Source organism: Diuraphis noxia, unplaced genomic scaffold (assembly GCF_037042655.1).
Source record: "Diuraphis noxia isolate RWA-SAM2 unplaced genomic scaffold, SU_Dnox_SAM2 contig0004, whole genome shotgun sequence".
Taxonomy (NCBI): Eukaryota; Metazoa; Arthropoda; class Insecta; order Hemiptera; family Aphididae; genus Diuraphis; species Diuraphis noxia.
In genome coordinates, this window is record NW_028301714.1 from 70,800,029 (window position 1) to 70,826,017 (window position 25,989).

General features: G+C 26.3%; 2 protein-coding genes across 4 annotated transcripts; one reads left to right on the plus strand and one right to left on the minus strand.

The window, feature by feature from the left end:
* Nucleotides 1–3,060: 3,060 nt before the first annotated feature.
* LOC107168636 (uncharacterized) lies at nt 3,061–10,698 on the plus strand. The gene is made up of 12 exons (XM_015518125.2): nt 3,061–3,481; nt 5,694–5,976; nt 6,043–6,267; nt 6,331–6,689; nt 6,755–7,286; nt 7,360–7,578; nt 7,637–7,852; nt 7,936–8,172; nt 9,136–9,333; nt 9,398–9,616; nt 9,694–9,990; nt 10,064–10,698. Exons 1-12 carry the CDS (start codon nt 3,475–3,477, stop codon nt 10,203–10,205), a joined length of 2,934 nt encoding a protein of 977 aa, XP_015373611.2. The 5' UTR covers nt 3,061–3,474; the 3' UTR covers nt 10,206–10,698.
* Nucleotides 10,699–11,683: 985 nt separating this feature from the next.
* LOC107168599 (uncharacterized) lies at nt 11,684–25,330 on the minus strand. 3 transcript variants are annotated; one of them, XM_015518085.2, is made up of 10 exons: nt 25,031–25,329; nt 22,708–22,923; nt 22,460–22,643; nt 21,020–22,369; nt 20,600–20,955; nt 20,428–20,513; nt 20,283–20,344; nt 19,339–19,398; nt 17,756–17,931; nt 11,684–12,422 (listed from the first exon to the last, which is right to left on the minus strand). In XM_015518085.2, exons 1-10 carry the CDS (start codon nt 25,040–25,042, stop codon nt 12,417–12,419), a joined length of 2,508 nt encoding a protein of 835 aa, XP_015373571.2. In that variant the 5' UTR covers nt 25,043–25,329; the 3' UTR covers nt 11,684–12,416. The 3 variants fall into 3 exon arrangements, with proteins under 3 accessions (XP_015373571.2, XP_015373579.2, XP_015373563.2); XM_015518093.2 differs by having other exon boundaries at nt 20,283–20,347; nt 25,031–25,328; XM_015518077.2 differs by having other exon boundaries at nt 11,684–17,931; nt 20,283–20,347; nt 25,031–25,330.
* Nucleotides 25,331–25,989: the final 659 nt, after the last annotated feature.

Sequence of the window (25,989 nt, forward strand, 5' to 3'; positions counted from 1 at the left end):
AGTTAATTCTTATCCTATTATGGAAAGTTAGTTATATATGAATTCTCAGAAGTTAGAAACATTATAAAATAATGTTTCAAAAACAAAATCTTTTATTTTATTTATTTTTATTTTTTTTACAATCTATGCAATATAATTACTAATTAGAATACTTCTTTACATCGCGGTATTATCATAAGTGAAGAATTAATAACAGGAGGTATCGTTTAGTTTATGGGCAGTCACTCAACAGTGCCACCCGACCAGGTGAAAAAAATCTAAAACAGTTCATAACGAAATATTGGAAAATGGAATTGAGAATATTAGAATGAAAAAAAGTATTTATGTTGTATTCTAGAATATAAATACAAATAAAAGGTATTTGAAACACAAAAAAAGTATTAAGTATTCTAATACTTAACAAGACTGAGATTAGGTATAGAGATCACAACCACTTGGTTTGAAATAACGAAGAAGATGTGTTCGAATCAACTAATATACGATTATACAGAGTGATTCTTTTATCAAACAACACTCATTATTTAAAAAAGTATTGACTTTTTTCAATTTTTTTTTTTTTCAAAATTGTAGATTTACACTCTTCTTGAATTGTTTATTATTTTTATATTTTTCACCCTTATATTTATTATATACACCACCATCAACTTTTGATTTTCAAATGGTAACCTATACTTCAAATTTCATAATTTAATAAAGCTATTTTTTTAATTAATTATTACGTTAAAATTTTGAATTTAGCGCTAGTAGTTTATGAGTTATAGGTATTTAAAGTTTAGATTGGCAGAGTGGAGTGGTACGGGGTTACCCCGCAAAATGTTTGTCCACTCCGCTTGTCTAAACTTTAAATACTTATAACTCATAAACTACGTCCTAAATTCGATTTTTATGTATCAAAATTTTTAGAAAAATATTCTGCTTTGGAATATGAAATTAAAAAACTATGTTGCCATTCAAAAAAGTAAAAAACTTAAAAAATGATAAGGATAAAAAATATTTAAAAATATAATTTTTTAATAAAAGCGTTGGTTTTTTAACAACTTGAAACTATGTAAAACAATATTTTGAAAAAAGTCAATACTTTTATAAATAATGAGTGTTGTTTGATAAACGAATCACCCTGTATAAGCGTAATATACTAATTAATACTGTGATATATATTTTTAGTTTGTGATATCTTTTGTTTCTGTGTAGGTAATTCAAATACTGACAAAAACTAAAAAAAAATCTATTCCATATTTTTCAATATTTGGAAATCCTTTACAGAAATGTTTAAAAAAATACAAATATATTCTGTTATACATTTTAAAACTTTTTAACCAAGAACTCAATTTTTACAAACAAATATAAGAAAAAAACTTAAAAATTCATAGATTTAATTTTTTTATAAAAATGACAATATTTAAGTAACAGTAAAAAAAGTGTTAAGTTTCTACTTTTTTTTCTTCCTCTATTAATCATATTAGAGATTGTCACTTGTATTACATTTTTTCATCCAATTTTCTGCAATGTATCAAGTAAAACAAATTAGAGCAAAAACCCTAAATATATTACAGGTAGATGTGGTTATTTGGTCACGCGTTCATCCAAGCCGCTTTCTTTTTGGCTGATATACCACCCGACACTCATCTACCTCATCACCGCTGAAAAGGACCTGATTTAGGCCAGGGCGTCTCAGGACCCCGTAGCGATGACTTCACCTTCTCGAAAGCTAGTATCAAGAAAACTTAGAGGAAGAAGACAATTAACGAGTGATACAAGAGGTAATACCAAGGCCTCATGGATCTACCGTCTCAATACAAATATCGTAAGAATGTATAAGATTGGAAAATAGGACAATCCCAAAGGTGCCGTGGATGTATCATATGATTCAGGCACTAAAGGGCAATGGGTGCTTCTAGCATCACTACCTTCAACGCATGGGCAGGGTGGCTAGCATATATAGCCTACAGAAATTTTTCTAGGGAAGGAAGGGCAATGTTAGAATTTAAGGAAAGATATTATAATTTGACTAGGTATTTTATACCAACAAGGCAACAACCTTTAGAAAATATTTTGAAAAATCCAGGAAGCAAATGCCCCAGTATACCAACTCCTCTAGGTGCCTATGGCTACTAACCACTATTTAAGATATTTTTAATCGTGCTGCTAACCTACGCTGCATGCACTGCTCTTGAGGGTCCTGGGTCAATCACATACAGGAAGCAAGAATGATAGCATGCGATGAGACATCCGAGTAGAGGTTGGGTTAGGTTATGTTTGCCGTTAGGCTTATAAAAATTATTGATTTTTTATAGACGATGCTGCATTACGTGAGCCATGTGTAATTTGGCTCCCATGTACTAATGAAAGAAAAGAAAGGTACCTAACCTATCATCAGTATTATGACTATTATCATTCACCTTTAAGTATAATTTCAAATTTCAATTTTTAACTCAAAAACATTAAAAATTCCCCAAAAATTCTAAAAGGTTCTTAAAAAATTAAAAAATCAACTTAAGATTTAATATTATCATAAATTGCCAAATAAAGAATAGGTACGTCATGGTATAAGCATGTTATAAAACGATAATATTTTTGCTAGATTAGGAAAAAAATGCTAAGTGTATTTTAACATTGATTAAGTATTGTTTACTTAATAAATGATTTTAATTATAGAGTAATTTTATTACTCTATGATTTTAATCCAAAATTCCAGCTATAGCCTTCATGATAATGCTTACCGAGTGCATCTATCAAAGACAAATCTTTATTATCTATGACCGAGCCGAGTCACAGGATGGTGTAATCACAGAATATATGAAATATATATATATTAGATATTTTATATTTTTATTTTGATATATATTTCATATATTATTTTCTATCGTATAATATTATATTTTATAATATTTTATATATTCTGCGTCCGAGTGTCACTAAGATAGATAACCATATCACAGTGATGTTATGACGTCATTGTATTATTTGGCTATAATCGTACCTTGGGATTTTTGTTAAGCATTACGATTACGAATGATTTTGATTACGGAATACGGATTACGTTATGTAAAAACATTTACAACTTATAATTGTTTACATTGTATTTTGCGTTCGAGTCGTGAGCTGATGTGCACCGACTGGACACATGACGGTTTGACGTTATTGTCGTGAAGTTGTAAATTTCCATGTAATACCTATGTTAGCGAATTCCGTTTTATTAATCGAACATTATTATTAATACACAACCACGGCCAACGGGTGGTTTTAGTCTTATCGTTTTTATAAAGATATGATGGATTGATATTCGATGTTTTGATCAAATCATCGGCCGTCTTATGATCTGATTTTCGTAAACGTATAAACCCGTTCGTCGCAAAATCGTCGTTTATCTGTTTTATCGTTGATGATACAATTGATACTCACCACTCGCGTTACTACGGTCTACGTTAGACGCTTGTGACTCGTGCCTCATAGCCCAGTGGACTGTGACCAAAAATGGCAGGTAAGAGTTGTACCGTTCTTTTACTATTGGGTACTGTACGTTTTGTTCGTGAAATCGGTACGCGGTGGTAAAAGTGAGCTTTCCCTTGCATTCATTTACACGATTATATACATCATCATACACTATTATTATTGTCTATTATCATTATATACAAATAACAAGTATACAATGTATGTTTTGTTATTTAAATTATATATTATTTCATGTGATACAATACTATTTTCGTATTCCTTTTTATATATTTTTTTAATTGTACTTGTACACGTATGGAAACTGTCACAAATCACGAAGTAAAAATCCTCCCCCTACGTACGACCCCAGAAAAAAGTCCTCAGATTATTAGATTATTACTCACATGATAATGATTTATATGAATATTTTTTACGAATATATGCATTATATATTATACTAATCATCCAAAAATTAAGATATAATTAGTACCCTGTAATAAAATATTACGTTTTCTATAATATATTAACCAAAATGTATAAGATATAAGAACTTCAAATGTCCAATATAAATATAAATATTCTACATCAATAATTAACTGTGATTATTATTGTCAAAATATTTTTATATACTATTTTTTAAGCTGTTAATGATCTACTTTTAGTTTAGATGTATTATTAATTATTATTAACCAGTATCCACCTATATTTTATATCACATCGACATGCTATCATTTAAAATATTTATATAAATAAATATCAAGAATTTATTTAAAATTATTTATAATATTTTATAATATATTCATTTTTTGAATGGTAAGTATAATATGTAATATTATACCTATTTGCACTTCAATATTAACATCATTTTCATGTGATTGTGAGTAATACTGTAGTCTAGGGATTTTTTTTCTCGAGGCCAGAGTTTTTTTAATGTGGATTTTACTGTAATTATTATGTAGTAATTATAAATAATAAATTTTAGTTCGTAAATGGTCTAACTGTTGTTGGTCTGTCGTCTGTATGCTGTAAGCAGGGCTGGGCCTATCAATAGCGGGCTCTAGGCAAAATAAAAATTAGCGTCACCTACCTAGATTTTCAAATTTTATCAAATCAAATTTTGCGCCAACCTTACCAGGCCCTCAGACCTCAGTCCAGCCCTTGCAGTAAGCCTATGGAACAGCAGGCTGCTTGGAAAAATATTAAGTAGTTTGCAACTGGACTACCTCATTTCAAAGTAGCTAGTCTTTTCACAAAAATACAAATTTTCTATATAGCTTACGACATAATATAGTAAAACCTCTATATAATGGAATCCATTGGGACAAAACATTTTTCCGTTATAAAGAGTTTTCTTTCATAGAGAGGTAGAAATTGCATATATAATTTGCACCTGAACTATTGACAATTTCCGTTATAAGGAGGGTTTCATTTAATTGAGCGTCCGTTATAGGGTCCGTTTACCTGTATATATATAAATGTATAAAAAAATATTACAATTTAAAACTTAATTTAGGTAATATAAATAAAATATAATTACTCAACAGAAAAATTAAATATTTTTGAAATTGCATCTTTTTATTTATTGATACAATTTTTAAGCAATATTTATAATTAATAATAAATAAATTAGTTTTTAACAGTGCACATATTTATATGTTGTTAAACTATTAATAGATATTCTTATTTTAGCAGTTGAATGTAAAAACTACTCAAGATTTTCTTTAAAAGTTATTTGTTATTGACGGTTTAAAAAAAACTTTTCCCAAAAGAAACCGGATTCCTAGAACAAGTTTTTGTTTGTAAGAACTCATTTTTTAGTTATCAAGCAATTGACTTAAACTTCTCACTTCAAAAGGTTCTAAACAGTCCAGAAATATTAATGTAATCAATAACTAATGAAAAATTATAACAATGTATTGTTTCTGTTTTACATTTACACTGTGTAGTTATAGATATTAAATAAACCCATATATCTACTTTGTATTTAGATTCAGAAAAGTCTAAATTACTAACTTAAATATTAAATATAAATAAATAAATTTGTAGTAAGGTATTAAAAAATATAATTAGGATACTCAGACTGAAATAGGTAGTGTACTAGAAAAGTACTGTTATATCCTTGACATCGGCTTACATCCCTAAAATTTAATTTATTTAAAAGTGATTAATTTTTTTCAAAAATATTCCTTATTAAATCAGTCATAACTATTTATTGAGGTTGATAAATAGGTTTTAAATATGATTTTTATTTCATTGTCTAGACCATAATTATTGTGATAATGAGAATGTATTAAAATCCACTGAACCATCTATTAGTGAAAATTATGAATCAAAATGTGTAATATCCATGTCAGATGATCCTGAGTATGAAGAAGTACCTAAATCTGGCCCTCAGACAAGGCTTAAATCAAAAAAAAAGTCTGAACAATCTCAATCCACTTGGTCACCAGTTCGAACTGCTCCAGGTCTACGGCCAAATTGCACAATATTTTATGATGGAAATGGATTTGCTTACCATAACCATAAAATTGCAAATAATAAAAAGTAATGACAATGTAACAATAGTATTTAATTTAATTAAATTTTTTTACTTTATATATTTTGATATAGGTATTTAAAATGTACCCAAAAAGGTATTAAAAAGAAACCATGTCCAGCTAGAGCTGTTATTAGAAATTATGACAACATGATTCGTCATTCAGGAGAACCACACACACATAAACCAAGAAACTATGATGAAGAATTACTGAAGAGAAACTTTTTAATGAAAATTAGAGAGAGAGCAATCAATGAAAACACACCTAATAGAATAATTTTTGATGAAGAAATAAAAAAGTTAGTTTTATTATTATTATTTATTATGAACGTAATGATAATTAATCTCTGATTTTGAAATAGAACACCAAAACTTAGGGGAAAAGTAACATTTTCGAGTACTGCAAGAAGGATGCAGAGATTTCGCCAACCACAAAAAATGCAAGGCCCACTATTTCCTATAGAAGACAATGAACTCATTGATGCAATAAATGATTACAAAAATATTCCACATGAAAATACTACTAATAATAGTGAAGATGAAGACTGTAAACCGGATATATCGTTTGATGCAGAGAATCACATGGAAGTGATAGAAGTTGATGACATTGATATGGAAAGTAATGAATTTAATGATGAGGTTGAAAGTGAAACTTTTAATGAAAAGGAAAATGTTTCAAAAAATATTAAAAAAGAAAAAGATGCAACTGTGAATATGTTTTGTAAGTATCTAATATTATTTAAATCATGTATTTTTTACTTTTATCATAATATTCCTTTATTTTAGGTTGTATTTATTGCAATAAGTGGCAAGAACCTCAACTTTTTGAATTTGTACCTAATCAAAAATCTAAAACAATTGAATTGAGAGAAAAATTAGAAAAAGATAATGTACCATTACCTATTGATTGTTCTAGTCCAGTTATTGTTAGTCCTTCTGAAAATATATTAGATAATAATCAAACTTCTACTCTTGACTATTCTGAAGTTCATGAAGACATATCTCAAACTAATGATAGTAATAAAGACACATTTAAACAAGAAAACGATGAAAGTGTAGATGAAGATAATAGTATTTTAGAAACTGCTAATCCAGACACATTTAAACAAGAAAACGATAGTGTAGATGCGAGTATTAGTATTTCAGAAAATGATAATCCAGAAGCACATGAATTACATGAATCATCTAGTCAAGAAGAAAAAAAAAAAAAAAAAGCTGAACGCAAATTAGGATTTTTACAGATGCGAATAGATTCTACAATATATTTTGATAATATGGGTTATAGTTACCAAATACAGAATGAAAAAAATGATAAAAAGTAAGTAATTTATCCAACAAATTAAAATCATGTAATTGACATTTTTAAAATATGTTTAACAATTTATTTATAGGTACTTAAGATGTGTTGTTTGGGGTAAAAAGAAGTGTCCGGGTCGAGCCCATTTAAACGTAAAGACATTGAGTATTATTAGGTCTAGAGGTCACAATCACTTACCATCATCTAATTGTGATGCTGAAAAACAAGCTAGAGCATTTTTGCATGCTATTAAACAAAGGGCTCAAGATGAAGATACTCCCTTAAAAACCATTTATGCTGAAGAAATACTGAAGTAATTAAGAATAAATTATAACTACTAAAATAAATACTAATTATAAAAAAATGTTTAGCTTTCCTCTTGCTAGTAATGTGGTTAATTATGCAAATGCTACCAGACGAATGCAACGGACAAGGAGATTGAAAAATCAACCCAGTACAGTATTACAAAAAGAACCACCATTATTATTATCTGTTCAAGTGATACCGGGTACTCGTCGTGGAACGTCTTTATACTTGGATGAACTAGGTTATTATTACCATAATGATGCATTAACCAACAATGGAAAGTAAATACAAATACTATTTTTACTTTGGAAGTGTTAATTAAGTAAGAATGTATGTAAGTTGTGCTAATTTAAATAATTTGTAGAATAGTAAGATGTACCAAAAATAGAAAAACAGCAACTGATGAAGCGTGTCATTCGAGAGGATTTATGCGTGCATCAGGAGATGGATTTGTCATATACAGAACTAAAGATCATAATCATCCACCAGTGGATCTAAAAAGAAATCCATTGGAACGATCATTCATTAATACCTTATGTGAACGGGCACGAAATGAGCTTCACCTGGGTCTTAAAGAGATTTACAATGAAGAAGTTGAAAGGTTTAAAAAATAATTAATTTTTAGCTGCTCAGAATCTAAAACTTTACAAAAAAAATTTTAAATTAAAATTGTATATGTTTGCTGAGATCTAATTTGAAAACAAAGTATATGGCTATGCTTAACTTGGTATTAGTTATAAATTATTAAATTTGAGAGCAAAATAAATGCTCATATTTGAAAAAAAAGATTTTTATTGGAGTTTAGTGGTTTTGGATTGAATGTCTTTATTTTTATTTTGTGTTGTATATGATTGGCTATTATTTGACTAATAATTAGTTTTATTGAAATATGTTTTTTATTACAAAAATTTGGGAAAACAATTGTTTTTTTTTTAAATCTACAAAAAAATTTAAAAATTGTCACAGAAACAAAAACTCATTGCTAATTTTAATAGATTTTATATGACTTGATAAAAAAGTGCAAACTCTTGTATTTTTCCTATCACGGTGAATGTGTGCCGCAGACTTGAAAAAAATGGTAATTTTTATCCCAATTAAGCTGGAGTGTTAATAAAGAACTCATAATTAACTGGTTTATTTCATGTTTAGGGGGGGGGGGGATTTTGCTGACATGCCTGTCTATTTTATCATGATACTATCTAAACTAAATAATACAATTTTGTTTGACTTGGTGTTCAGTAACCAGAATATTAACTATAAATTGTTGGCTGATTGTAAATATTAGATAATAAATGTATATTTTAATGCTAATATGTTTTAATTTTTCATTATTGCATGAATAAATTATATACATAATATTTTATATCTACAAATTTTAAAAAGCCTTTGCAATGCTTAGTACACAGTACACCTGCAGTTAAAATACCCTAACATTTCCTCGATAAATTTCCTATACAGTTAGTTTTTCCATTAATTCAGTGCCCAAATTGTGTTGATATAATATCATTATAGTATTATTCATTAATTATTTGTATCAATAGAAAAATTGTTTAATGTACTATAGATTTATTGATGCGGCAGAAAAAATTCCTTATCGAATGGCATGGCGGAGTATGGCAAGAACAAGACAACCTCCTAAAGTATCTGGTGAAGTAAAATTAGTTAGTGTATCAGTTATATCTGATGGAATGGTCATGTGGGATGGATATACACTGTATAGAGATGAAATAGGATTTTTATACTCATTAAGGAAAGGAAGAAAGTAATTTTTTAGTTCATGTTTTATAATTATTTATGGTTTTTATCATTTAAATGATCTTTTCTAGATTTGCATGGTGTCAAATGAATACAAAATTAAAATGTTCAGTTAAAGGCTCAATATCAGTTGAAAATGATACTACAATGTTAGAGTTTACTGGAGAACACAATCATTTACCTTTGAGTAACGATGAGTTTCAAGCAGCTATTTTTCTTGAAAAAATAATGCTTAAATGTTTGGAAGATGATAGTAAACCAAAGAAATTGTATGATGAAGAATTAGTTAAGTATGTTCACTTTTGATAAATAAATTATTCAAAAAATATGTCAGTATTGATATTTGTTTTTACATTTATACAATTAGCTTTCCTGGTGTTGAAAAACGAGTATCATTAGCATATGCACGCGAGAAAATAAAAGCCAGGAGAAAAAGTGCATTAAAAAAAAATTCATCACATGAATTGTTAGAAACAACCTGTGAACCATTGAAATATATTGAGTTTTGGGATGAAGAGAATAACTCTATTGATGATGAAGACTTAAATGAGGATATATACTCTGATGGTGACGATTTTAGTGAAAAGTCTAAGGATTCTTATGATATCTACTCAGATGAACAAGGATTCAAATTTACAATAGTCAGTGTAAAAGATGAAACTAGGTAAATTTTTATTTTTTTCTAATCGATTTCTTACCTTTGGATCATAAATTATAAGTTATATTATTAATTATAGATATTTAGAGTGTATACAGAAGCACACTGGATGCAATGCCAAAGGAGAAATGTTTAAAGGCGAAAATGATGAGTGGCTATTTGTTCTTCATAGCTACTCCCACAACCATTTACCTCACGATGATCATTCAAATGATGAATAAAAGTTTGATTAAAAGTCAATAGATAGTTAAAATTGTGAAATTTAATATTTTCAATTGAGTCATTGCATTATTTTTCTTCGTGGTGTCTTATATGAACTATCTTGTTCTATATATTATTCTTACTAGTTTCCATGTATATATAAATAAATGTTTTAATAATTCTTAACACAATAATATAATGGCTTTATTTTAAAATATACAATATCAATATTAAATTATAATAACATATTTTTTTCATAATTTAATTTAATAATTTAGGCAGTTTGTCAAGTGTGACCATACTTTCCAGCTAATTTGGTCATCTTAAATATAATTAGTAGGGCAGAGTGTTAGGAACAAGAATTGATAAATATTTTTAACATTACTACATATTACTTCTCAATAAAGAAAATATATTTGTGTATTATATAATCACAATGTTTTGGTTATTATTAGTTAAATGTATTTTGTATGTGTTTTTTTTTTGAAATATAATTCAATATATTCTCCAGTATCTTGAGAGTTGATGTATCATTTTAATGTATTATACATATCAAGTAATATGGACATACTGGCGAAGACTGCTTGAGATTTGGAACAACTGAATAATTTGGTTGAGAATTTTATTCATATATTTTATTAAAGAGAAAGCTAAATTCCTCAATATTTGTACCATTGCATATGGACAACTTTGAAGTAAAGAGCATTAATAATTATTCACTAACAGGCTATTGTTCTTCATCACTGCCATCTCAAAAAGTATATCATTGTGATCAGTAGTGGCATGAACTATTTTATTTCACGAGACAAAAATACCGAACCAATCCATTTCTCTATAATGTAACGTAAAGTACCTAATATTTACCCAGGTATGTATGTCGTATGTGACTATGTGAGTGTAAATTATTAACTAGTCATATATACCTTGGAGTCATTGGGTACCTACTACCACTTTTGCATGAGGCCATCGCCTCATAAATTAGCTATTCATGCCGCCACTGATTGTGATGCACAACAAAACATTGGACTGTTGAACGGTTTGGCAATTGTAGACAATTATCGACTTTCAGAACATTAAGAATGTATGAAGGGAGAGAGAGGATCAATTATTCTTGATCATTAGCTTAGAATTAAAAATTCTCTGCACTTCTTTTAACTTGCAACACTAAATAGTAAATATTGAATAAATTGATATTATTTTGTAGTAACTCAAAAACTGATGATCGTAGATACTTACAATTTTTGCCAAATATTTAATTTTACTTTTTATAGGCATGGTTAAATTTTAAAACAATTTATAAGTTAAAAATAGTATAATTTAAAAATTATCGAATCTGTAAAATTAGTGTCACAATTTTTTAAGTTCCATTACTTATCATTAGATATTAAAATATATGAAATATAATTTTTAATAGAATTACATTAAACCAGAACACATGAATTCACTATACATTTGAAACAGAAAATAGATTAATAGGAAAATATAATAATCAAAACTATTCATTTATTTATTTATTTATTTGCATATTTGTTTATTTCATATATATATCTCTTACAACTACATGAAAAATAATCACAGACTTTTTTTATAATCGCATTACACACATTATATTGAAATAATTATAATAATTTTTTAGGCGACAATAAAAATAATTTACATTTCTACATTTACAGGTATTTCATTGATCAATGATTAAAAAAAAAAAAAACTAATCAAGAACAATAATCATTTAAAGTATATTCAATTACACTTAAAATTAATTGTATAAGTTCTAGGCTACCATTATAATACAAATCTAAAAATAAGAAAAATTGGTGTTCAAAAAAAAAAAAAGTAGGCGCCTAAGTATGCATAATGTATAATTATATATATAATGCCTAAAATCTATATTTATAAAAGTATATATATAATATAATTCAAATATAAAACAATAATTTTCTATTACATTGAATAACATTTGATATTTTTTTATCAAATATTTTATAAGTTTACAATTGGTAAACACAATTATCAAAGATATATAATATCTAATAATTACAAACAAAAAAAACAAATACATAAGCTATGTATGGAAGTTGTACACATAATAATAATAATAATGTAAACATTAAAATTTAACAAGATATTTTAAGTTGTCACAAGTTGATAGTCATCCAAGTTGAAAATGTAAATTTTTAATAATAATAAAATGCCGCTGGTGTTGTTTTGTAGTAGAAAATGCTTTTGGATACCTACATCTGTGGCAAAATATAAAAATTCATACTTCGGTTAAAAATTGACAACATTCGATTTGCTTACTCAATACGTAACACATATGAAAACGGTTTTAAAAACACGAAACGGAGTGAACAAAATACAAATAACTATATTACATTTTTTGTTTACAATATGTCCGTTTTACAAAATAAAAACATACAATTCATATTTGTAAGCCCAATTAATAGTAATTTAATTACAATTTTAGCATTTAATTACTTCATATACTGAAATTGGATCTCATAAAATAAAAAAATAATTACTACATTACTAATAAAAATAAATCAGTGAATTAATATTAAAGCATGAGAAATAGGGCCAACAAAAATGATATAATAACAATACTAACTAAATTGTAAAAAGAATTCTTATGTAACCACAATAAATATAAAATTTATTAAAGTAAGTAGTCATATTTTCATGACTAATATATAGTTAATATAAATTAAATTGTTTTTCCAAAAAATTACATTTCATTTTAAATTATAACTGTAATTTAAATTAGAATTGGAATATTAAATATTCTTAGTATGACAGAAAATCAAACAATTGATAGTAATAAATGATATATTACATTCTTAGAATAAACAATTTTAAAATATATATATATAATAAAAAATGTTTAAGCTTTAAAGTTTAAATAATAATTATTAAACATACAGTGAGTTTTGTAAAATGGACATAATACATTTAGTTGTTCACAAAAGATATAACTATTTATAACAATCAAATTAACATAACTTGTTATTATTATCATCACATAATTTCATAAATATAATATAAATTATAAATCAATTTGATAATTTTTATTCAATATTAGTACATTAGATATAAACCTAATAATACATAACTATAAAATAATATCATAAATAAAAAAGTGTAATTTTTTATTATAATATCTGAATAAAACAGTGTTGATTAAAAATTTTAAATTATAAACTTCATAATATTTGTTTGATGTTTTTATATGTTTATTTAATCAATATAAATGTATAAAATATATAATTTATAAGTGACTTAATTCTTAAGAATTATTTATACACAGTAGAACCTCGATTATCCGAACTTATTGGGACCGCACCTAGTTCGGATACGCAAAAGTTCAGATATTGGAAATTTAAAAAAAAAAAATTAGAATTACGTATGTATTAACTATTTATTATTTTTATAATTAAATATTTATTATTGTTATTAATATTTTATTAGAATTACATACATTACATTAGAATTTCTATTTTTTGTTCCATCGTAAAGAACATGACGTTTACGTTTATAAGTTTATTAGACACTTTAAATACACTTGACAATCGTAATATTGGTAGAGACCCGAACTAAACTGACAACTGACAAGTAAAACCGAGGACGTCGTTTAGATAAGCCCGTTGCGTTTTGGTTATCTACTAATGATCGACGCACGTAAAATATACATACATAACCTGTACTAATAATAATCCAAAAACGATAGTTGTGATAAATTCGATAACCGGCCAGATATGAATTTTCATGTTCGGATACACTAATTATAGTTCGGATAATATAAGGTTCGTATAACCGAGGTTCGGATAATCGAGGTTCTACTGTACCTCTGCTTATCCGAGTCATATACATTGCATAACCATTAGCAAGAATTACCACATTGAAGACACTTATTTAGGTAATTAACTTGTAATATATTAAATTGGAGTGAACATTTAAGACACCTTGTTAAACTTATTTATTATTTGTATTAGAAACAAGTTAAGCAAATTTTCAAGTTTATAATTTCGGATTCTTAGTGTAGCAATGAATGTATTTGGATTTTCTTTTTTTGTCTGAATATTTAAAAAGAATACTTATTGCTACTTTTAAAAATATGAACATATGTTAAAATTTTAAAACAATTGTTTGGAAACTTTGGTTACTAAAAAATTACTGTTCTTTTACTAAAGATTTTTCTATAATTGTCGATAAAAATACTCTTTTTTAATACAATGTTCCTTAAGTTGTTAATACTGAAATAAAATAAAATAATTTTGCCCGAAATTTCACAAATATTGTAAATAAGATATTAAATAAATTTATCTTAATACTAATAGTAAAACCATTTGCTTTAAAAGCAATAAAAAAATATATCATGACTATACTTGGTAATATAGGATGACTGACCGTATTTGCTAAGAATCGTTTTTGTAGACAATTTTAAATTGACACATACATTAGTGATAAACTTAATAACTCGGAAAGCTTAACTGATTATACAGGAGAGAAGTTAACTACATTCATCCTTTTTTAATTTATAAATATTAAAAAAGTCTATGGGCACCCAAATATATAATATTTAAATTAACTCTGATATAAAATTGAAACAAGTTAAAAACACTTGCAGGTTATGTTCTCAAAAGCCGGATTTACACTACATTATGTCATATTATTATGTTCTGTATATTTAAAACATTGTTAACTTGTGACTAGCAATTAAATTATATTCAACTTTACTTTTGTTAAAATGTAATGGGTAACCCAGTTACTGCAGTTGTCAGTTGAAAACAATTTTAAAGTGGCTTGATTAGACATTGGGCAAATTATGAAAAATATATGTCTGGCTTAAATTGTTATACATAAAAAAAATAGAATGGCAGCCCATGCCTTAAATATTGAACACAACTTTACATATACAAGTGGTACGAAATTATGACATCTGGCAGGATACCTACGCATTAGTAGTGGTAGTGATGTTATATTGCATGTAGGGTATTTATTATTTTAATAGTGAAACTTATGAATAAATACCATAGAACGTTCTATCAAGACCAAATCATCAATTGATCTAAAACATGTTTCTAAGAATATACGACATCTAGACAAAAAGATTTAATTGCTTTTTATAAATAATTCAAAATTCTATACACTTATATACCAATAATATACAGGATGATTGATTTATCAAACAACACTCATTATTTAAAAAAGTATTGACTTTTTTCAAAATATTTTTTTACCAAGTTTCAAGTTGTTAAAAAACCAATGTTTTTATTAAAAAAATTATATTTTTAAATATTTTCTATCCTTATCATTTTTTAAGTTTTTTTACTTTTATGAATGACAACATAGTTTTTTAATGTCATATTCCCAAGCAGAATATGTTTTTAAGTATTTTGATTCATAAAAATCGAATTTAGGACTAGTAGTTCATAAACTACTAGTCCTAAATCACTCATAAGTGATAAGTATTTAAAGTTTTGATTGGCAGAGTGGAGTGGTATGGGGTTACCCAGCAAAATGTTTGTCCACTACTCCGCTTGACTAAACTTAAAATACTTATAACTCATAAACTACTTGTCCTAAATTCGATTTTTATGAGTCAAAATATTTAGAAAAATATTCTGCTTGGGAATATGAAATTAAAAAAAAACCTATGTTGTTATTTAAAAAAGTAAAAAACTTAAAAAATGATATAGATAAAAAATATATTTTTTTAAATAAAAACGTTGGGTTTTTAACAACTTGAAACTTTGTAAAAAAATATTTTGAAAAAAGTCAATACTTTTTGAAATAATTTTTTTTTTTTTTATAAATCTATCATCCTGTATATATATATATAAAAATGCCCGAGGTGTTACCAAGAATCTTAAAAATAAATATGTAAATGTAATATGTATATTAGTTAATTAAATTCATATATATAAACAAACAATTTTAAAGTATTTTTTGATAATAATTATTAAACATTTCACTCTAAAGTTGTATACTCTTGGAAACGCATTTATTTGACCAAGGACAATTTGGTTTTAAAAAAAGTATGACATTATATTATAATTTATTTAATATGAATTATTAAACATCAAACACATTAGAAGCAATTGTTAAACATTTTAACTTTTAAGGTTATTGTTAGTTGAAAATTGTTGAAAGCCTTATCTTATTTTAGCAAACAACATTTGAGTAATTAACAGGTCTATTATAAAATTATTATTTTTAAAACTTCTTAATTGAAACCTTTTAATCAACACTGAAAACAAATTTTAAAATACATTGAAACATTCACTCCGTTCCATAATACATTTTAATTTCAAAAGTTAAATAACAATAATATAATAACTAGAATATTGTATTTGTTAATCACTTAACAATAAATTGTAACTTAAACAGGACATTTTGGAGGTAAAATTAAATATTAAAAGTATAGTAAATATAATTTATAGGATTTGTTTTATAAATAAATATTTGTGTGAATGTATGGAGTGAATAATGTAATGAACTTTGGGAAAGGAATCATTAACTGTTCAATACTGTAACAATATTGTTATTATTAATATTTAGATACTGTCATACAAAAGTTTTCAATAGTTAAATTTAATATCTTAACCAGGTAAAATCCGAGCCTAATTAAAATAAAAAAGTAAATTTGCAAATTATTGTACTCAAAACTAAAAATATATGAAAATTGAAAATAGAAGTTACCAATAAATAAAAATAAAAATATAGTATATATTATGAAATCTATGAAACATAAATAGCTTAAGATGAAATCAAATACATAATTATATTACTTCAACTACATAATTGTTAGTCTAACATTAAAAAAATATGTAACTTGATTAATATAAAAAATGAATGAATCAAAAGTGATTGATGAAACATAAGGAATGAATGTTGCATAAATTAAATACAGTCTTATGAGTTCAAGAAAAATCAGTCTCTTTAAATACAATTAGTAATCTATTTGAATTTAATAATAAAATCAATATATATTATTATTTTACTTAGGAATAATACTGGTTAAACAAGCTAACGTATAATAAAAGGGATAAAACTTAAAAATAGAATAGAATATGGGACAACAAATTGACAATTTTAATTTCAAATTTTGATGTACAATATTTGTGAAATTGGTTTATTTTGTATAATACTATCTTTATGGGTAGAAATGTTTTCTATCATACTGGATTATTAATTGTACACAATTGTAATCAAGATATTTTTGAAAATGTCCTTGTAGTTTAGAATCTTAAATAAATCAAGTATACAACACACTTATTAGTGTCCCAAATTTAATATTTACCAATAAAATTAAACGATAATTTAAATATCAAATAGCACGAGCTTATTGGGTAATAAATATTAAAAAATATAACTTTTGAAGAATGGAATGTAAATAAAATATACATCTATGAATAAAAATTAATTAATTGCTATTATGAATCAAAAGAATAAACTAAACTACAATTAATTTGAATTTTGGAGAACACCATAAAAGTAAAATGAAAACAAAATAGTTGTCATATAATAAATTGACCAAGGGGATAAAAATGCATGTGATTAGGACATAAAATACCTGATCGAAAGTTGTAACATTAATGTTACGCTTTATGATCTTCCTTAGTCCTTTTTGATTTGTATTATCATTATTAACTCCTGTTGTTCTCAAATGCACTGGTCCTTTCTTTAATTTACCCTTTAGACGTTTGACACTTGCATACGATTCTATGGCATCATTAAAATCTTCGTGAACTAAATTGTAAAAAATATATATTAATATTAATAATTTTTACTTTAAAATTTACATAATTAACAGCAAACAAACAATGTAATAGTATTGAAAAAAATTAAAAGAAATGGTTTGTTGTTTTGATGGAAAAGATCAATAATTAATAATAGTACAGATAGATAGATTTTCTTATCTCCATCTTCAATAGGTAGCTAATACTTAGAAATGAGTTTTAAAGATAGACTTTGTGTAAAGAAGTATGATTTGTAAGATATTTTGAAATTTACCAGTGTTTCTAAAAGTGTACCATGAATATTTGTTGGTCTAAATCTATAAATACACGATAAAAGAAGGAACCTAGAACTCAGAATGTTTGTGCGTATACGTGATATCTATTTGGTTATCAGTCATTCACTCATGCATAGTAATAACTAGAGCACAAAAGTTGGACTTAAAAACATTAAAAAACTACAAATATTTGTTTTAAATAAACAAAAATAAGTTTTTAAATATTTATTAATACATATTGTCCACAAATTTTGACACAAATCCATGTAAAAAAGCACTAACTGATGTATTAATTTTCATAATTTTAAAAATAATAAAATATAGGTACAATAATAATATGTTATTCACTATAACACAATAAAGACGTAATGACTGTAATTGGCGAGATAAAATCAGATACTAATTGAACATTAGAAAAAATAATAAAATGTAGATATAATAATATTCACTACTAATCTTAGACCGTGGTATATCGGTCTAATAGTCAACAAAAAATGATAAGAACTAAGAAGTGAATTAATAGTAAGTTAATGAGAGAGCAATTTTATTATACAGTAGGTAAATATTATTTGACAAATGATATGATTTAATGTGAGTTTTCAATTAATCGATATTTTTCAATACACTTATGGGAAATCAATAAAAATGCAAAATAAAATTTAGTTATTCAGATTCACGATAATATGCTAATGAAACACATTTGTGGCCAAGAGAGCATTGTCTAAAAAGTTCAAAGATAAAATACAATAAACCTCAAATACTGAGCCTTAACCTTTTCAATCAATATTTAGCATCAAATCTAATAGATAGACATATACGAGTATGGCTACATCCATAGTATATTACTTACGGTCTGAATAGATATTGTTTTATACATAGTGGTTAACATAATTTAAAAGCATAACATTTTGGACTGAAAAATCAGTATTAAGAAATTTTAATGAACCATTAAATTATGTTGAAACAACATTCATTGGAAAGATAAGTTTTTTTAATACCTAGTTATATTGGGTTGTTAAACATCTTTTTAGTTAGATATGCTGAACAATTTTGAAAGAGTATTCTATTACTTATAGAATTATGTTTATGAGAGATGGAAATACCAAGAGATAATAATATTTAAATGGAAACATAATTTTTACCATTGTCAGTCCTTGTTTTGTCTCGATTCATTACAATTACTCTTCGACCATCTGAGTTACCTGAAAAATAAAAATTATTTTTCATTCATTTATATCAGAGATAAAATTATAATTGTTTTCATAACAAAAATATGCTTATTTAAAATGAGTAATTGATAATTGTTTTACTATTACATAGTAATTAAAATAACAAGTTAATGAGCAGCAAAAAAATGTTTTTTATAAAAATAAAAAAACTCAAAAGTTATAGGACTTATAATAGACAACATTTAAAACAAACTAAATGTTTAGATGTATTACTTATTAAAATTATTGTATTGTTAGTTTGTATATTAAAAATTGTGTTATTAAATAACTAAATATTATCAGTATCTTAATAGTACTATCAAAAATATATTTTCATAATATTTGTGAAGTTATATAATGTACACCCCCCAACTTTTGAGGTCTAGTTTTTAAGTATAAATTAAGAGGATGCTACACCCGCACGTGCTGTCTTCACCTTACAAGTGGGTAACATAGAAAATTGTACGCTCAGCAGATCACTTTCAGCTCCGTTAGTTAAAAATTTAGAGTGAATTGACCTCTTATAAAAATTCAAGGTACCATTTTTATCGAGGACTCCCATAGGCTTTTTATTAAATTTTAATTTTAAAGCGAGTTATGAGTATTTTAAAATTGTAAATTGTTAGTATATCTTAAAATACTCATAACTCACTTTAAAGTTAAAGTATAATCAAAAGCTTATAAGGAGCTCTCGATAAAAATGGTATATTGAATTTTTATAAGAGGTCAATTCACTCTAAATTTTAAACTAACGGAGGTTAACGTGATCTGCTGAGCGTAAAATTTTCTATGTTACGCACTCGTACGACAAAGACAACACATGTGAGTGTAGTGTTTTCTTAAAAAAGTTTAAAAAAAACTTAAATTATATCACAAACCTTCTGTTTTGATGCTAATTTCCGGTATTTTAGAATGTTTTTTTCTTTTAACTTCATTAGTACTGCTAAAAATATTCATAAATGTTCAGTTAAAATGATTTATAAAATCTTTAGTGTATTATAAAGTAAATTACTGTAGTCATACCTTGAACCAACAACACCTCTTATAGCTGACTGTAATAACCGTGCAGGATAAAATGATTCAGGTTTTTTCTTTACTTCCACTTGAATCTAAACATTCAATACAAATCATTAAGAAATAATACTTAAATATATATATATATATATATATATATTAATTTCTTATTTATATTCACCATATTTAATCGAAGTGCTCTTCTGCGTTTTAGTTCTGTTCTAAGATCAACTGTATCATTACAATGTAAGGATTCTTTTTTATCATCAACTCTTTGGTGATGCTCTTCAATTTCGTCGTCTTCTTCTTCTTCTTCTTCTTCAATATATTCCTCGCAACTATCACTGGAGTTTTGTCCATCTTCTTTTTCACTTTCTTCATCTACATTTTCTTCAGATACTTCCTCCTCTGATACTTCTTCATCTGATACTTCTTCTTCTGATGCACTAGATACTTCTACTGCTTCAGAATGTATCATATTTGTAACAGTGGTATTTGATTCAGAAATATTCTCAACAAGTTTATCAGCATTGTCATCTAAAAAAAATCAATATACAACAAATAAATTTACAATTTTAGTAAAATTAAGATTATATCAAACCTCCTTCAACAGCTGTTTCATTTTTTTCCTCATGTCCAAACACGATCCTGGGTCGCTTCTTATTACATATTTTGTCTGAAGGAGTATTTACTTTTACAACTCTTCGTAAATGAACAGCTTCCATATCATTATTCATTTTAAAGCTTATATTTTTTGGAATCTGGAAGGAATGTGCAACTTTTTTCACTTTCTTTGTTAAATGATTAGTTTTTGGTTTTAATTCTGGTGTATTCTTTTCATTTTCAGTCTGAATTGCTACTGGAACTGAATTGGTTTTTTTTAACACAATTTTTTTACTGGTTGGTTCAATTGGCTTGTTGGATTCAAATTTCCTTTTTCTTGCTTCTAAAACAGGATCTATTGGCCTGAATTCTACTTGGTTATCTACAAGTTTAACTTTTTCTTTTTTCCTTAAGTGATCATCTTCTGTAATTTTACTATCCTTACGTCGAGTATTCGGAGGAGATAATGGTCTTGACCTTGTAAGTTTTTTTAATGGACTAGGTGATCTTCTTCTAACAGGTGGTCTTACCTTAGGTGATCTAGATTTTGATTTAATTTTGAGTGGAGATCTACTTCTTCTCCTTAACGGTGATAAACGTCTTCTACTAGGTGATATATCACGTGATATAGATCTGCGCCTTCTTCTTGGAGATGGTGAACGATAGGGATAGCGAGATTTAAGTGGCGAATATCGTCTAGGGGAGAGATTTTTTTCCCTTAGTGGTGACAAGCGTCTAGGTGATTTTCTAGGTGACAAAGACCTACGATAGGGCCTTGATCGTGGAGATGGATATCTATATCTGTCAATAGAGGGAGATCTTCTTCGTGGTGATCTTAACAATGGTGACCTTCTTTGAAGTTTACTATAGGGAGACATCGACCTTTTTCTAAGTGGTGGCGATGGAGATCTCAAGGGTACACGCGATTTTAATAAGCTAGATTGTGATGAAGTGTTTCTAATTTCTTCTAAAGTTTTAATAGATTCTAATTCTTCTTCTGGTGGATTTAATTGAGGTTTGAAATCTTCAATAATCTTGGGTTGATTTAAAGGTATAGGAGATTCATCTATTTTAGTTTTAGCATCCAACTTATTTTTTACTGTACCCTTATCTTTTTTATTTTTTTGTTTTGAGCTTTTTTTTTCTTTTTTAGATGATTTAACATTTCCACCAGCTATTTCAGCCTCCATAATATCCATTAATTTATCAAGATCATCTAAATCTTCATCTTCTTCGCCTAATAATAAGACATCTCCATCATCTGAATCTTCTTTTCCATCTTCTGCTTCACTATCATCACTTTCTTCAGAACCAGATTCATTTTCTAATCTGCTAAATTTTGTAGAAACTGAAAAAAAAAGAAATACATATAAAATTAATAATATGTAGTATACATTTTAAGGGTCCTTGATATTAATATAATATTTTATTTAATTACCTTCATTATTCAAATCCTGAAAATTTGTCAATTTGGTGGAATCTGAAGTATTCATATTATGTTTTGAATTAGTATTTTTAGAGAAATTCTTGGGTATGGAATCATTTAGGGCATCACCTTCACTATCTGTTGGTATAATTGCAATCAAATTGTTGTTTGCATGAGTTGGTCTTCGAAAACCAACCTATAATGAGAATAATCATTTTATAAATGAATGTATTTTAACCATAAAATTAATTCTTACTTACATTAGTGTATGTGCGTTTATTATATAATCTATTTGGTGCTGGAAAGCAGCGTCCTCTGTTATTACTTCTTGCAAGATTATTAAACGAATTACCATTTCCAAACTTATTAAATTCTCCAGATGTACTACTTATTGCATTTATAGGCAAATTAGATTTTTTTTTGAACGTCATTAGCGCAGCTAGACGTAACTTTTCAACATCGTCATCATCAATAGTCTATTTAACATAACAAATAATTCATAACAATCAATATTAAAAATTAATATAATACCTATAGCCTATAACTTATGCTTTAATATTACTAGGCTATGTTCTTCAAAATGATCACTACCTAATAAAGAATAAAGATTAAAACAATTTAATTAAAGCTGGACCTTAATCAAAGCCTACATTTTTGATACCTTGATTTATTCCAGATGTTTGACATAGAACAGTGATGAGAATTTTAAATACTCGATATTTATGATTATCAAATGCAGTCATAATACGGTTAAAAGGTAACAGACATAATGATATAATGTACAGTATTATTTAAGTCAACAAATTGGTACTATATAAGTAGGGTTCGGATTAGAAGGCAAAAGCCTTTCTCTCTATAATCATGAAAAAAATTAATTTTTATACAAAAATGTGTTTCATTTAATTCGTAAGACGATGAATGTATTTTTGCCTTTTTTATGTTTAATTTTCAGTTGATTATTAAATCAATTTTATACTCAGCTGTTATCGGTATAGATTGATAGGAGCTTATGAAAATGTTGCATCGTCAACATTATATAGCTATAATGATATATCCATTACCACCTTATCGAGTATTTGATGTGGCCATAAAAGTTATTTAAAGATTAAAATATGTTTAGATTGCGTATATTCAAGACTGTTCGTCAGTTTGCACTTGTCAACCGCAATTGGCATTTAATAATTTTTTCACATGTTTATTTTATTGTTTTTTTTTTTTTTTTTTAATTATGCCAAAAGTTAAACAAAATCACAATTCTAAATTGATTTTTTTTTAATACCAACTAGTTATTGTATTTATTTTTGTAGAATATTTTTGAATTGCTTTTTTATGTAGGTAAATTGAATGCCTTATTTTTACATTTTAAATGCTTTTTTTTATTGATTATGTTGCCTTCAAATCTAAACCCTATATATAAGACTCAATACCTGAACCCATTTACATAAATATTAATTATTGTCTCAATCTAAGAAAATTATGTTGCTACCACAATCAAACCAATAATCCAGAAATTAAATTGATGGCATTAGTTTAAAGTTTAAAGTGCCTTTAATTTATTTATGTCTTGGAATGCTATTCTTCAAATCCGCAATAAAGTTCAGGAGTAAAAAGAGTACATATGTCACATGAAACAAATTGAAGTCATCTTACCTCTACATCTAATCTCATTTAAAGACCAACATTTTATATCTCTTAAGAAAACAACCAAATAAACTACAATTTTCACAATTCACTTAAACCTAAAATAAAGTATTTTGAATATTTAGACATTATTTGTATTTTATTACAATATATTGTCACTATACCTATAAGAGAACACAGCAAAGACTGTCTAGTGCGGGATAGAATCACTTAGTCTGTACTCCAAGCAGAAACAACAAAAGTTAACACAGAATAGAAGATAATATTTTCTGTGTCGTAGTGTTTTTATTTGTTTGATATCATTAATAAAAAAAAGTTTTCCAAACTTTAATAACTTTTAATATATTGATTTTATCGAAAAAAATAAAACAGTGCGACATACTTAAAATTCTCCTTTTTTCATGGTGAAAATTTGGTTTCTTAGTTAAAACTGTACACTTTTTGATTATTTTCCACACAGAACAGTGCTTGGTAAGTTATGCACTTATAAGATGGAGACAAAAAATGCAGGTATCACATCCTCTATTCTAAATTATAATTATAATTATCATGTTTCAAAACAAATCTGCTTTTATCAACCATGCATATAAAAACATATTGGGAAAATTAGGTACACTAGAATAAATTAATACTGACAGTGTTGGTAAAAAACGTAATGCAAACAATCTTTAAATTTTAGATAATTATAAGTTTACTGTTACCTATATTATTAAAAAGATTAACATATGGTATTTCTCACATAACCTATACGGCTAAACATAGTAAAATTTATACTGAATATTTCAAAAATAATCAATAAATTATGACCACACATATGAGCATTTAAATCTTAAGTGATTTCAAGTTTAAACATATTTAAACTAACGTTAATAGATGCACTACATATAATATCAATCGTGATATTCATGTGATAAATATGTTCAATAAGGCGTTAATACTCACATTATAATCCATTTTTTTATTGATCCACTTCAATAATTACTGTAGATTATGTAGATTATACTGAATACAGAAAAACAAGAAACTAGAATGATTGAAACATGTTACTAAAAGATACAAATTTACACAATGCAGGAATTACTAATCAATATATAATAATAATTAAGAAAAAACAATCAACAACAACGCAAAGCTTTTAGTTTTTACACGAACTCCCGTCTCACAGGAGGACAGGACTAAAAAAAGTCAATACAAAAACAAATTTGCAAACATACAAATCATATATAACACATAGGCCATCGGAGCAATGAAGATGAAAAGAAAACCAAAACAATAACATAACAGATGATTCAAAGCAATAAGAAAATCTACAGTGTTGCAAACGTGCACATATAAGAATTACCAACATAAGTTTAGTTCTAATTTTCGGGGCTGGTACAGATTTCCCGATTTTGATAACAGCAGATATCATCAAAATCAAAATTCGGGAGATCAGTTTAGCCAACATTGAAAAAATAAAATTCCCGTATAAGATATTGTTTTTTTTTACCCGACCAACTTTGCCAACATAAAAATACTAAAATCCTTTTTATTCGCCTTTAAAATATCTAAAAACCTAACTACCGCTTATCAATTATAACTAATGGTTATCAATATACTAACTACAAATTACAAAATAAATGGTATTATAAGGCATATTAAATATTATAATTGCTTTAATTGTATAAGTATATAAAATTTGTTAGATTTGTTTGTATACATTGATTATTATCACATGCTACATTACTTTCTTTAGCAGATGGTACTTTAAGGGATTTAATATCTGAAAAATATCGAGTTCTAATGGTCCAAGTGCTGAACAAATTGGAAATATCAAATGTATTCTCTCCTTTATATTTTTTACTGTTTCTACAATAAATATATTTATTTATTTATTATATTATACAGTTTGCTAGAAAACA